The sequence below is a fragment of the Odocoileus virginianus genome, chromosome 24 (assembly GCF_023699985.2).
Source record: "Odocoileus virginianus isolate 20LAN1187 ecotype Illinois chromosome 24, Ovbor_1.2, whole genome shotgun sequence".
NCBI classification, from domain to species: domain Eukaryota; kingdom Metazoa; phylum Chordata; class Mammalia; order Artiodactyla; family Cervidae; genus Odocoileus; species Odocoileus virginianus.
In genome coordinates, this window is record NC_069697.1 from 24,619,681 (window position 1) to 24,633,807 (window position 14,127).

At 58.6% G+C, this 14,127-nt stretch overlaps 1 protein-coding gene across 2 annotated transcripts in view; it reads left to right on the forward strand.

Annotated features, from left to right (window-relative positions):
* The window catches only part of RARG (retinoic acid receptor gamma), a 15,532-nt gene continuing 1,405 nt past the window's right edge, over nucleotides 1–14,127 (forward strand). The window contains exons 1-6 of one of the 2 annotated variants that reach the window (XM_020895053.2): nucleotides 1–326; nucleotides 11,473–11,621; nucleotides 11,823–11,964; nucleotides 12,619–12,779; nucleotides 12,980–13,156; nucleotides 13,543–13,747. In XM_020895053.2, coding sequence (XP_020750712.1) covers nucleotides 143–326; nucleotides 11,473–11,621; nucleotides 11,823–11,964; nucleotides 12,619–12,779; nucleotides 12,980–13,156; nucleotides 13,543–13,747 — 1,018 coding nt within the window. In that variant the 5' untranslated portion in view covers nucleotides 1–142. Of the gene's footprint in view, nucleotides 327–6,862; nucleotides 7,110–11,472; nucleotides 11,622–11,822; nucleotides 11,965–12,618; nucleotides 12,780–12,979; nucleotides 13,157–13,542; nucleotides 13,748–14,127 lie in introns of those variants that run through there. The other variant, XM_020895054.2, reaches the window with a different exon arrangement.

The window sequence follows — 14,127 nt, forward strand, 5'->3', positions numbered from 1 at the left end:
TGGAGACCCAGTGAGCAGGCCAGGCAGGGCGGGCACGGAGCCTCCCAGGCCAGGGCAGTGGGCATGGGCGGGGGCTGTGGCTGAAGAAGTCCCCCGCCCACAGCAGACCCCAGGGGACTCAGCCTCCCACACTGCAGCGGCCATGGCCACCAATAAGGAGCGACTCTTTGTGCCTGGTGCCCTGGGGCCTGGCTCTGGCTACCCAGGGGCTGGCTTCCCCTTCGCCTTCCCAGGGGCACTCAGGGGGTCTCCACCTTTCGAGATGCTGAGCCCTAGCTTCCGGGGCTTGGGCCAGCCTGACCTCCCCAAGGAGATGGCCTCTCTGTGTGAGTCTCAGGGATTGTGGGGGATGAGGGCAAGTGGAAACAGGAGGGCATTGGTGGGGGATGAGAGAGAAAATTGGTGTCCCCATTAGGAAGGCAGGCAGGCTTAGGGCTTTGATCTAAAGGAGTAGCCATGAGGGGGTTTGGATATGGAGCAAATGAACATCTTTGTGAATGAGAGTTCTCCTGCACAGCTAGGATGGGAAAGTGGCATGCCTACAATTTGGGACTCTGAAATTTCCTCCTGAGTGAGTAAACTAGCAGGGAGAACCTCTTTCTATGGGCAGCCAAGGGTGGGTCTGGGGAAGTCTGGGGCTGCTGCCTGCCTGCAGTGGCAGGTGTGGGGAGCCAGGCTGTGAAGTGAAGGAGCCTGGGAGGACAGTCTTCTGACTCTTGGATTGATAGATGAAATTGTCCTGAATTGGGGGGAGCAAAAGAGAGGAACGGAATCTAGTGCCAGGTACCCAGAGATGTCTGGGGTCAGGAAACTTCCCTCTTGCTTCTGGTTAAGTGAAAGTTGCTCAGTGTCCATGTCTGACTCTTTGTGACCCCATGGAATTCTCCAGGCCAGAATACTGGCGTGGATAGCCATTCCCTTCTCCAGGGGATCTTCCCAACCCAGGGATTGAACCCAGGTCTCCCACATTGCAGGCGGATCCTTTACCAGCAGAGCCACCAGGGAAGCCCCTTGCTTCTGGGAAGGGTGGAAATATCTGCAAGGAAGGTAGCTCTTGTCTCATAAGTAATCCAGGGAAGTGGAAGGGGGTCCCAGCAGCATCCTCTCCTCCAGCCATGTGGGCTGTGGACTCCTCTCTCTCTCTCTCTCTCTCTCTCTCTTTCTCTCTTGTCTGGCCCATTGCCCACATGCTGTGCAGATCCCTGCTTGTCCCTCAGGCCTGCCCTCTTTGGGTGAAGCTGACAGCAGCAAGCTGAGGCCTCTCCTCTTGCCTCTGGGTCCCCTCTCCTTCCTCTTGGTAGTGGATCCTTCTCGCCGGGATCATTTCAGGCTTGGGTGCCCAGGAGCTGGAGGGCTAGGATGCCGACCTCCATGTGATAGAGGGTCAGTGTGGGAGCCGGTGTAGAGAAGGTCCCACCTGGAAAGGAGGGGAGGTGATAGAGAGAGGGGCAGCTCCAAAGAGAGAAACAGAGAGGGAGAAGAAAAGACCAAAAGATAAAGATACATCTCTTATAGCTCCACAAGCTCAGAGAGAAGTAGAGAGAAGGGACCTATGTTCAGGAGCTGGCACTTGGAACTTGGAGGGTTGTGTGTGTGTGTATGTGTGTGTGTGTGTGTGAAGGGGTGATTAGACAGGACTGGGACTGGCAGCTCTGCTGGAAAGAGCAAGCTCACCTAGAGAAGGCGTATGTGTGTGTGTGTGTGTGTGTGTGTGTGTGTGTAAGGCCATATGCAGTTGTATGCACAGTGTGGCCCTGAGACACTGCTCACACACAGAATTCCAGGGTTGCAACAAAGAGTCAGTGTGAGGAGTGAGGTGGTATTTCATGGGCTGCTGACGGTGTGTCTGGGGTTTGGTGAGGCCTGCTGGTGGCCTGTCTGTAGTCCAACAGGGGTTATTTGGGTGGCATGCAGGTGAAGGAGAGAGCACAAAGCCCCCCTTTTTATAAACCTCAGCTGGGCTTCCCCTACCTCATTTGCACCCCATGAATCTGTCCCAGGGTCTTGGAGGTGGGAGGGAACCACCCTCCCACATGAATGCCCTTCTTGCAAAGAGCAGTACAACTCAGTCCCTTGGGACTTGATTTTCCCAAGTTTCCGAGGCAACTAAGGGAGTGGGGGTAGAAGGCAGAGGAGAGAGACTGTGTCGGGGAGAGAGCGGAGAGCCAGGAGCCAGCCCCCAGCGAAGTTCTCCGTGTGCCCCTGTGCCCTGGACACGGGGAGAGCAAGGTCAGGGTTCAAAGTGAGGTCAAGGCAAGGGAATGGGTCAGACTAAGCTCTATCCCCAAGGGCTGCCCTGAAGGAGCAGGGGGGCTGAAAGAAGAAATCCAAGGAAGGAGCCAGAACCTGGGCTGGTAGCTGGGGAGGGTGCGGCTGGCAGCGGGGGACAGGCCTGGGCAGAGAGGTGGCGGTGGGGAGGGGAGGAGGGGAAGGCCTGGGTCCAGACAGCTACCTGGGGCTCGCAGCACCTAGTGGTGGAGGAAAGGGAGGCAGCTGGGAGAGTCTGAGAGACCTCCCACAGCAGGCGGCAGGGCCTGAAGGGGGAAACTGTCCCTTCCCTCGGCGACTGGGCCATCTAATGGAAGGGGACTGGAGGCCTGAGTCCAAGCCACGCTCACCTGGTGGCTGGCTCTCTTTCCTCAGCCTCTGTTGCTGGTCTGTGGGAGGGAGGGTAGTCTGTAAAGGACTCTGGAACTTCACCCTGGGGCTGGCTCCTGGATCCTACTGCTGGGTCCCCAGCACCTTAGAGACACTAATGTTGAGAAAGGCAATCTTGCTTCACCTCTTGGGGTGCCGCGGGGGCCTGAGTGAGTAAGGCATCTCAGAACCGCCTGTTGGAGGAGGGGAGGGGAAGGGAACACGTGCTGCCAAGGCAAGCACAGGCCTGCGTGTGTGGAAAAGTGGAGGGGTGTGTGTGTGTATACACATGCGCGAAGGTTTGGGTGTGCTTGCTCACTCATACACATGAAACCCTGGTGTCTGTGTCACTGTGTATCTCAGTGTTGTGACCATTGGTGTGGTCTATGTTTGTTTTATCAAGACTGCAGGGAACAGAGTGTGATGGAAGGGAAGGGAAGCCCTGTCCTGCCCACCTCCCCGTTTTAGAAGATAGCTGGTGTCCTGACGACCCAGCCCTGCTTGTCCTCTGAACTTGGTGACAGTATCTCTGGGTCACAAAGCCCAGGCTGCACCATACCAAGTCACATGGAGAAACTGAGGACAGGTTGGCACAAGAAGGAAGAGTTCTACTTAAAATGATAAAGAGAGACTCAGAGACCTAAACAAGATGAGAAGGAAATATACAGGCTGGAAGGCACAGACACAGAGAGAACCCAGACTCCGGGAGAGGCCAGGGGCCTTGTTAAGCAGGCGGGCCTGGTGGTGAGCAGGCGGCAGCGAGGCCTCCTCCAGGAAAAAACCCCAGCCGCTGCCTCCTTCCCCTCCCCTCCTGGTCTCTCCTGCTCAGGCTCGAGCTCCAGCTCCAGGCCGACACAAACGGGGCTTTGATTGCAACAGGAAACCTCTCTGGCGGGGGGAGCTGGGCAAGCCGCCGCCGCTGGGGCCCAGGCTGCACCCCCCTCTCCTGGCCCCCCTACCCGGCCCCAGCCCCCATCCTGCCCAGCGCTCCTCACCGCCCTGCTTCGGCCCAGTCGGTCCTCATTCACACCTCCCCTTCCCTCCTTCCCTCCGGTCCACTGCTGCCCCCACCTCTGGAGACCCCTCCCATTCATTGCCCTTCAGGTGGGACTCCTAAGTTAGGACTTACCCTTGGGATGGGGCCTTCTCTGCTTTGAAATGCCCCCTCTTCAGTTTTTTGAGGGAAGGTTTTGGAAGAAAAGGAGAATTTAGCGTGAGGAATTCAGAGCCAGTTATCCTCAAGGCCCTTTCCAGAAGGTGGCAGGAGGGGAGCAAAGGAGAGATGCAGAAGGAGCTAGCTGTCCCTCCCCCCCACAGCCCCCTGATGGCCAAATGCATCCTTGCCAGGGTGGTCAAGGTTCTGAGGGGTGACCATGCCAGGCTCAGTGTGGATGACTTCATTAGTGGGGGAGGGGGTACACTCTTCCTTGCCTCTGGGACCATGCTTTGTGGGGCTCCAGCTGGGAGGGGTGTGCTTTGGTGGCGGGGATCATAGGGAAGGGGGTGAGTCAGGCAGCAGCCCCCCCTTATACTCCCACCAGGCTGGTGGAGAACATCTGGTTCCCATGAAATGCTAGAAGGCTAATGGGTCTAATTGCTGCAATAAGGGCTGGGGGGACTTTGGGGAAAAGAGGGGGCACTAGATTCCCCCATCCTTTTACCTTCTCCTCAAGGCTAAGACTGTCTAGAATGGGGGGTTGGGGTTGGGGGTTAGGGTGGGCCTGACACCACATTGCCTAGTCCCTTCTAAGGCCCCCGCTCCCTGCAATGCCTGGGAAACACACACAGATGGGGTGATGAGGAGTGGGGTGTATCTGGTGAATAGAAAGGGGGGCTATTGAGGACTCATGACTTCTAGGAGCCCTCCCCCCACACCTCCTGTGCCCCACTCCCAACCCCCCTCCCTGTGGCCTGGCCACTTCTGGTTCTAATTACCAACCAGGCAGGCCTGACTTAATTGGGACCTTTCAGATTTCTGAGGGGGAAGGGTGGGGTGGGGGGGACTGACAACCTGGAGTTGACTAATCAGGGCTTTCCCCCCCTTGTTTTGGGGGTACTCCACATTTTGCACTTAACTGATGTTTTTGCCACTGGCCAGGTTCTGAATCAGAAATCTGTCACCCCTTTTTTCTCTTCGTGGGGAATGGCTGGATCCAGAGATGGTGTATTTGGGATTGAGGGCAAGAACTGGGAGCTCAGGCAGGCTGGATTGGAAAAGACCAATGCATTCCCTCTTCATCCCTGCTTCCAGCCCCCCAGTCGGCCCTGCCACCCCAGACCCCCCCATCCGCCAACCAGGCCCTCCTTCCCAGCCCAGCCCCCTTCAGTCCCCGGCCGTCACCCCGGCCCCTCCTCTGCGCCTGCCTTTCCTTCCCTGCCTACTCTGGCACCCCTTCCTGCTCTTTATTCTTCCAAACTGGCGCCCCACTCCAGAGGCACCCCAGTGCGCCCCCCACCCGGTACAACAGATTCTTAGAAAAGCGCGCCCCGCCCTGGCCCAGCCACCGCCGCCGGGCGGGGGAATGGGCCGGGCCGGGCGCCGCTCCTGCTCCCCCGGCGCTCCCCGTGTGAGCAGCGCTGACAGAGCCGGCTGGGCCGGCCCGCCGGGCGGCCGGGAGGCGGGCGGGGCGCGGAGGAGGGGGCGGTTTCCGGGAGTCGCCGCCGCTGGCGCTGTCCCGGGGCCAGGGTCCCCGAGTCGGCCCGGCCCGGCGAGGGCAAACTCTTGACGTGGCCAAGCCCCCGCCCCCTCACCCCCTTCTCCGCCGGGCGAGGGCGCTCAGTGCCAGGAAGGGGCCCGCGAGGAAGGAGTGGGGCGGCCCTCGGAGATCCGAAGGGCACCAAGTGTGGCACTAAAGGGGAGAAGGGGCGGTTTGCCATTGGTGGGGGTATCGAATGGCTTTGAGAACAGTTACCGACCAGACTCGCAGTTATTGCCGAGAGGGGCCCTGGGCACCTGGGGGCGACTGGCACTCTGGGGGAGGGGAGTTGGCACTCAGGAGGGCAGTGTGGTCTGAGACGCAGTCGGCGCGGTGGGAGAAGTCTTGCGCCCTACAAGTGATGTCAGTTTCGAGGAAGGGGCGCTGGGAGAGGCAGTGGAGGCGCTCCGGGAATGTCAGCCCCGGGATGGGCCTTGGGGACTCCGAGGGAGGCGGCCCGGGCCGCGGCGGAGGGAGGACCGCTCGGGCTAGGAGGGGTAGACTCCGGCTGCGCAGGAGGGGCGGGGGGGACTCCGCGGCGGCGCTGGCTAAGGCCTGGGCGGGGTGGGGCGGGGCCGGGTCAGGGGGAGGTGAGCGCGCCCGGCCACCCGCCCCGAGGGGGGTTCCCGGAGAGTTCACGGCGGGAGCGCGCTCCGGCCCTCGGACCGGGGGTGGGGAGGACGGGAAGGAAGGAGCAGGCCGCGCGCGCCCAGCCGCAGGAATGTACTGTTCGGCCCTGCGGCGCGCGCGCGGAGGGAGAGGGAGGAGCCAGGCCTGGGAATGAGGGGGTGGAGGTAGTGCAGGTCTCTGGGCTCTGGAGAACTGCCGCGCTCAGGGGACCTCCATGTTCCCCTCTCCCCAGTCCTCCGTGACACCCCTGCCAGTATAGACTTGGGTAAAAAAAAAAAAAAAAAAAGACTGTTGGGGGGAGGGGGAAACTCGAAAGGAAATGCGTGTGCTCGGCTCCTCCACTCCTTCCCCCATCCCTGATCGAGGCACGCGCCTGAGTGCAAAAGCTTGCAAAGCCTCCAGGCTGTAGAGAGAATCCTTGCAAGCATTCTCTTGAGCCAGGTGTGTCTGCAAAAACGTGTGTGTACACCTCAGATTTTGCGCGTGCAGACATGCATGTGCACTATTGCATATTTGCAAATGCGTGGTGCCTGCCAAGATAAATGCATGCACGGATGTGTGTCTAAGCAAGCAAGCGCGCGGCGGTGCGAGTGTGTGTGTGTGTGTGTGTGTGTGTGTGTGTGTGTGTGTGTGCGCTCCACTCCCAGCTCTGCTCATCTTGGTGCCCGGCCCCCTTAGCTCTCCAAGCCCCACCCCCCACCCCTCTGGGCTTCGCTTTTACAAAAGGTCTCCCCAGTGCTAGCTGCCGAGGCGCCCAGAGTGAGCTAGACCGCGGCAGGAGCGGCAGCCCCGGCTCTGCGCCCCGCCCAGTCCCTTTCCCCTGCTGGGGATCCCCCTCTTCCCCGCCCACCCCTTACCCCCCATGCAGCCCGGCGCCCTACGCTAGCCCTCCCCCTCCCCCCCTCCAGGAGCGGGGCGCCGCCGGGGGAGGAGGGGGAATCGGCTGCGGGTTCTCGGTGTTCCCAGCACCCAGCTTCCCTCCAAGCCGGGTCGCGATGTACGACTGCATGGAAACATTTGCCCCGGGTCCGCGACGGCTGTACGGGGCAAGCGGACCCGGGGCTGGCTTGCTGCGCAGAGCCACCGGCAGCTCCTGTTTCGCCGGACTCGAGTCTTTTGCCTGGCCGCAACCCGCCAGTCTGCAGTGTAGGTACCCGAGCCTGGGGGTGGGGTGTGGGGTGCAGGACAGGCAGCGGCTCTCGCTCTCCATGTGTAAAAGGTGGACCTGGGGTGCAAGCGGGCATTCTGACCGTTTCCATGTGAGGGTCGGGTATGTAGGAAAGAGAAGTACTGGCCCTTTAAAAGTGGGGGCCTCAGCGACTCCTTTGGGTGTGGGCAGTAGTGTTTGGAGTGTGTGTGTGGTTTCGATGGTGGGTGTATAGCTAGGACCTGTGGTTGATGCCCCTCCAGGGTTCCCGGAGATAGGGAGAGGCTGAGGTGCGTTGGTAGTTTGTGTCGGCAGGTTCGTGGCCCTGGAGGGCTATGGCACCCAGGACCGTGGGTGGCGCTTGTAAAGTCCATGTGGGAAGTTGCGAGTATAAAAAAATATATATCGTTTGCGGAGCGTGGGCATCCCTGGAGTGTGCAGCGCCTCGCTTAGGCGGTGCGAGTGTGGGTGCAGGGGTCTCTCCCCGCAGCATCACCCTTCGCCTGCGTTGGCAGGTCCACATGGCCCCGTGTGGAATTGTTTGTGGCCTGAGGCCGGGAGGGCGTGTGCCCTGCGTGGCTGCGGGGGCGGTTTTGGAAAGGGCTGTGTTGGAGCGTGCATCCTCTGGGTGTGCTGTGTGCGGGGTGGAAGGGGTTGTGCACACTAAGGCGGCCAGATTGGGTTCTGGCGCCCCCCTCCACTGAGAAAAGAAATGTTAGGAAATGTGTATAGGGTTGTGTGCACTTTTTCCTATGGCTCCAGCCCACAACTTCAGTAGGAAGGGAAAAGTTTCAAGCAAAGTTTGTGTATGGTGAGGAGGGGCCTGGAGGTGGCAGCGGCCGGGGAAGCAGGATTCTTGGGTTCCCAAATACACATCTTTCCCTCTCTGTGAAATGGGAGATGCCAGGCCTGGGGCCCTGGAACCCCTTTCCAGAGCGGTAATAAAAAGCCGGGGACTGGGAGGCAGTAAAAATGAAGTCCAGATGAGAGGCGGCTTTGAAGCCCGGGCCCAAGTGCCTGGCGGGGGTGTGTGTGTGGGGGGGGTGGGGAGGAGCTGGGAGGGGAGCCTGGAACACCCCCGAATTTCCCTGGGGCTGGGACGGCGCTCCAGCCCGGGGATGCGGGACTGGGGGGCACTCTGGGAAGGGGCGGGCGGCGGGCGCCCGGGGAGTGTGCGCGCGGGGTCACTGAGCCCCCGCCAACGCGCCTCGCTCCTTGGCACACGGCAGCGCTGTTTACGAGATCGGATTTTTTTTTTTTTTTTTTTTTTTTTGGGTCTTTTGGTTGCAGGGCAGAGCTGCTCAGATTTAACAACTGGGAAACTGGAAGAGGGAGGTGGCAAATAGGAGACCGAACTGTGGGGTGGGGTGGGGCAAGAAAGAAGAAAAGTGTAGCATTTAAAGGGCGGGGAAAACATGAACTAGTGCCTTGCACCAAACCAAATCCTTGTGAATTCTTAACTTTCCGCTCATGGTCGGATAGGATGGGGATTTGGGGTATGTTGGGCAGTATACTGAGATGGAAAGAATCCTCCAGGAAGGTTTTTTGCGGGGACCGGGCAAGGACCTGGTTTTTTTTTAGGCCCAGAGAAGCCCATGGGACTTGGCTGGCAAGTCAGTTTGGACCAACAGTTTTGGCTTCTAGGGCCTTGGGGGGGCTTCGGGCCTGCTCCACACACTTTCAGAGAGAAAGTAGTGTAGACCTATGTGTCTAGACCAGGGAAGGAAAGAAGTTCTTTGGTGCGTCTGCGAGCGCTTGGCAACTCCAGTACTCTGGTGCTGCGTTGGCAGGCCATGGTGTCTGTCTGGTGGCAGAGCTTCTTGCTTGCAACTGTGAAGCGAATGCTGGATGTAGTGTGTCTGCCTTGTGTATCCACCTCCACAGTGTGGCCGGAGTGCATGTGCCTCTGTGCCTACCTGGGTGTTCTGTGCCAGGGTTCCCGTTGGGGTATAGGAGCTGGTTGGTATTGTGCCTGCTTTTGTGCCCTGTGTGTTGTTGATATGTGAGAGTGTCTCCAAGGAGGTGTGTGTCGTCAGATTGTGAGTCTGGGCTTCTCAGCCCTAGGCCTCGCAGCTGGGAGTGTTTACAGCCGGTTATAAAGAGTTTGTTTGAAGCTCCGCTCAGCCTGGCCAGGAATTTCCTCAATTTCAGCAATTTGGGCTTTAAAAGGAGAAAAACCCAGAGCCCACCCCCCTCCTCCGCAGCAGGGGCCCCTGCTTAGCCGGGCCAGGCATCGTCATGGTGGGGTCTCTGCCCAGGGCTGAGAAAGGAATCTGAGCGGAGCTGACCCACTTAGCCTTCCTGTGCCCTTCGCTCCATATTGACCAGAGCCGCTGGGTTGCACTTTAGGGTTCAAGGGTGAGGGTGTGTCAGAGGGGTACCGAGAAGGGACCACAGTACCATGAGTACGAGAAAAGCTGCCTCTGGCCTGTCTCCCCGCCACCCCCACTCTCATGATTGGCTGGCACAGGCCCATGCCAGTCCGACCGCACCCAGGCCCTTTCGCAAGAGAGGAAATGAGGCAGCGCTCTGCGGGCAGGGAGGGCGTCAGTGCGGGTAAGCACCACCCCACGCACTGGCCTGTGGGCAGCACATGTGCCCTCAGACACTGGGACCTTCCTGAGAGAAAGGCATTCCAGCCCACCCCCCATCTCTCAGCACCAGCACCTCCTCCCTACCACCCCGTCTCCCGCCCGGTCCTGAATAGACTCCAGGCACCCTCCTAGCCTCCACTCCTCGCTCTCCTTTTTCATTGGGGAATCTCACTCTAGCTGGATTCTTATGCTAATTGAGTGTCTGTGTGTGTTGGGGGGTGGGGAGGGCTTCCCTCCTGTGGGGAGGGTGGAGCTAGTCCGGAACCCCTGCATCCTGGCATCCCAGGCCTTTCTGTCCTTCTGGCAGGCTGGGTGGACTTCTGACTAGATGGGCTACAGCAGGTTAGAAGGAAGAAGGTGTTCATGAGGTGGGTGCAAGCAAGGGACACTTGTTAGGGAGGGCTTTAGGGTTTTCTTGCATTAACTTAGGCCTTCCAGGTTTGGGCAACTGGTCCTACAGGTTGAATAATTTATAGATTTTTTTTTTTTCCACCCTCTGAAGACCAACCACACACTCAAAAGAGGTTTACTCAGCAGCCTCCTAAACAGAGGGTGTCCTCCCCACAAACTCTCTGCGTGGCATGGACTGAGATCTTTTTTGAGCAGCATGTGGCTTTTGCAGGGGAGGTTTAGGAGTGAAGACATAGCTCAGAGAGGGTCCAGAGGGACTCCCCTCCCCTATCAACCCCAGTTACAACCCACTGTCACCTGACTTCTGGTTTGTTATACCCCCAACAACTTCTAGACCTGAGAATCTGAGCAAATACCTGTCTCCCTTTCTCTCACTCCTGGCCTGGCCTCTAACTGGCATCCAGACCTGAGATCTTCCGCTGCCCCCCACTCCCTCCTCCCCCCACGCCCTCCCCACCCCATAACTGGCAATGTGGCACTGGGCTGGCCTCATCCCTCCATAGGCCTCCATTTCTTCAGGTGTAAAATAAGGCTTTTGCATGTGCCCTAACCTACTTTCCCAATCCCTGCATCCCATTTGCTCCACTGTCTCAGTGGTTTCTAGGGACAAGGACATCAGTGGTAATTTGGGGAGTGGTTTGAGGGGGTACTGGAGAAGGAAATGGCAACCCCATTCAGTATTCTTGCCTGGAAAATTCCATGGACAGAGGAGCCGGCGTGCTACAGTCCATGGGGGTGCAAAGAGTTGGACACGACTTGAGAGTGCACGTGCACACACACTCTGCGGGGGAAAAGGTCCAGGACTGTCTACCCTGTACTGCTTGAGAGAAGATGGGGTTCTCTTCTATCTTCTGAGTCTCCTGCAGGTGATTTAGCCAGGTGCTAGCCACAGGTGGCCTGGAATTGCCTCTTCACCCCTAGATCTGTGGCCTCTTGAGCAGGAGAAGGGTAGGAGGGAGTCTACTGACAGGGACCCAAGGTGAGAAGGAGTGACTAGAGAGTTCAGAACCACAGGCTGATACCCCTTTACACACCCACTTTGTAGCTGGGCAAACAGGCCCAGAGAATTTAACTTCCTGGATGGCCTGGTCCAGCATTTGGAGAATTGAGCAGTTGTATAGGACATTATTATAGGGGGAGATGGCCAGGTTGGGAGGTAATAGTAGTCATTTGAGGGTTTCTGGAAGTGTTTACTCTAGGGCTGTATGGGTTGTTGGGACTTTAAATCAGTGTGGTGGCGATGGTGTCATCGCTGAGCCAGAGGAAGAACTAGGAATGTGGAGTGTGTATCTGATGAGGATACCTAGAGATCTGAGGGGGCTTCTCCCCTGACCCTCACATCACTGCTTCTCCCCAGCGGTGGAGACGCAGAGCACTAGCTCAGAGGAGATGGTGCCAAGCTCGCCCTCGCCCCCTCCACCTCCCCGGGTCTACAAGCCGTGCTTCGTGTGCAATGACAAGTCCTCTGGCTACCACTATGGGGTCAGCTCTTGTGAAGGCTGCAAGGTGTGTATAGGGTGGATGTGGGTGCGTTGGGCATCCCGAGTTGACTGGGTGAGATCAGAGACTGTGTGGGTGGGTATCCCTCTGGGGTGGGAGGGATGCTGCTTTGCACAGATTGAGCCTGGGACCACCAGCAAGGCCTGCGAGAGGCTGATACTCCCAGCATCCTGCTTCACTGTCCCTCCCCCCTTACCCCCAACCCAGGGCTTCTTCCGTCGCAGCATCCAGAAGAACATGGTGTACACATGTCACCGCGACAAAAACTGTATCATCAACAAGGTGACCCGGAATCGTTGCCAGTACTGCCGGCTGCAGAAATGCTTTGAAGTTGGCATGTCCAAGGAAGGTAGGCCCTTAGGCCTGCCTGGGCAGGAGCACTCCTGTGCTAGCCTGTGGCTGCCACCCTCTTCCCACTAGCCGCCCCCACTTCCCTGACCTCTGTGATCAGCCTCCAGCCGCCCTGGAGTGTTGCCTCCTCCTGGGCCAGTCCTATTTGATTAGTTCCATTCACCCAGGAGACCCCACCCCTTCCCATTCCCCTTTCTCAGAGCTTAACCCTTTCTCTGAATGAGGGAATGGGGGTTACCATTGCACATTCCTTGTTTCATGGGCAAGTTGGGGGGCTTGCTTGTCCCCTCCCCTGCTCCCAGCTCTGAGCCTGAGGTGGATCTGGGGTGCCCCCCCCTCCCCTGCGCCATTGTGCTGCCAAGGCTATAAGTGGATATCCTGCCGCCTGCATATCCTGCCCCCCCTCCCCAGCTCCTGCAGGGTGACAGGAAGGGCAGGATGGAGCCGAATGGCCTGGGGAGGGAGCAGGGGCTGCAGGCCCTGGGTGGGGCTGGGGAGAGCCAGCCTGGGAATGGGAGCTAGTGTAGGAGACAGGGAACCCGAGGCCCTGCCCTAAGGTCCCAGGGAATGGATGCTCTCAAGTGTATTGAGTTCGCATGGGAGGGAGATTCTGAGGGTCCTGACCCTCTCCTGATCTGCCTCTACCCCCAAGCTGTACGGAATGATCGCAACAAGAAGAAGAAAGAGGTGAAGGAAGAAGGGTCGCTTGACAGCTATGAGCTGAGCCCCCAGTTAGAAGAGCTCATCACCAAGGTCAGCAAGGCCCATCAGGAGACCTTCCCCTCGCTCTGCCAGCTGGGCAAGTACACCACGGTGAGGAGTGGGCAGGGCCCCAATGAGGGCAGGGGACCGCTGACTTTGGAGAATGGGTAGGGATGGTGTTGGAGGCCATGGTCTGGTGCTGACAACAATGAGAGCATCTGGATGCAGAAGGGAGAGCCAGGGGTTTTGGCAAAGGGAAGACAGCCCCCAGGACGAGCCTTAGTTTGTTTTCTAACCTGCTATTGCTGCAGAACTCCAGTGCAGACCACCGGGTGCAACTGGATCTGGGGCTGTGGGACAAGTTCAGTGAGCTGGCCACCAAGTGCATCATCAAGATCGTGGAGTTTGCCAAGAGATTACCTGGCTTCACTGGGCTCAGCATTGCTGACCAGATCACTCTGCTCAAGGCTGCCTGCCTGGACATCCTGGTAAGTTAAACCCTGGGCCCTGTCTTCCATCATAGCCTGACACTCAGAAGAGACCATGGAGTTGGTCCACACAAAGATTTCATTCTCTCTTCCCCTCTCCAATCTGGGACTCCCCCAGATATCCTCGAAACCCAAGCTCTATTTTGTCTTAATCTTTGCCCCTGAGATCTGATCTTAGACTTCTGAATGTCTTGCCTTCTGACTTCTGTTCTCTTCCCCCAACTTCAGACCCTCCATCTGTCCACCTTCCTTCTCCTGCCTGCTTTAGGTGGCCCTGCTTTAGGACCTGACTTCCTCGCTTTCTACCTGCACCTCATCCTGTTTTCCCTCCTACCCTACTTGCTCCTTCCCGGAGACAGCACTAACCCCCGCCCCCCCACTTCCAGATGCTGCGGATCTGCACAAGGTACACCCCAGAGCAGGACACTATGACCTTCTCCGATGGGCTGACCCTGAACCGGACTCAGATGCACAACGCCGGCTTTGGGCCCCTCACAGACCTCGTCTTTGCCTTTGCTGGGCAGCTTCTGCCGCTGGAGATGGACGACACAGAGACGGGCCTGCTCAGTGCCATCTGCCTCATCTGCGGAGGTGCGGGGGCGCCCCCTGGCGCCGACTCAGATTACTTTCCCACTGCACCCCACACCTGACCTCCAGCGTGGCTGGAGACCTTGGTCCCACCCCGGGCTCCTCAGCTTCAGTTACAGACTGCCCAGCAGCCTGGAACAAGCAAGGAGAAGAGGGAGAGAGCCGGGACGGGGGACAGGGAGCTGACATAGGGGTCTGTGCTTAGTCACTCAGTCGTGTTCGACTCTTTGCGACCCCATGGACTGTAGCCCGCCAGGCTCCTCTGTCCGTGGGGATTCTCCAGGCCAGAATACTGGAGTGGGTTGCCATGCCCTCCTCCAAGGGAGCTTCCTGACCCAGGGATCGAACCCAGGTCTCCCGCCAGGTCTCCCGCATTGCGGGCA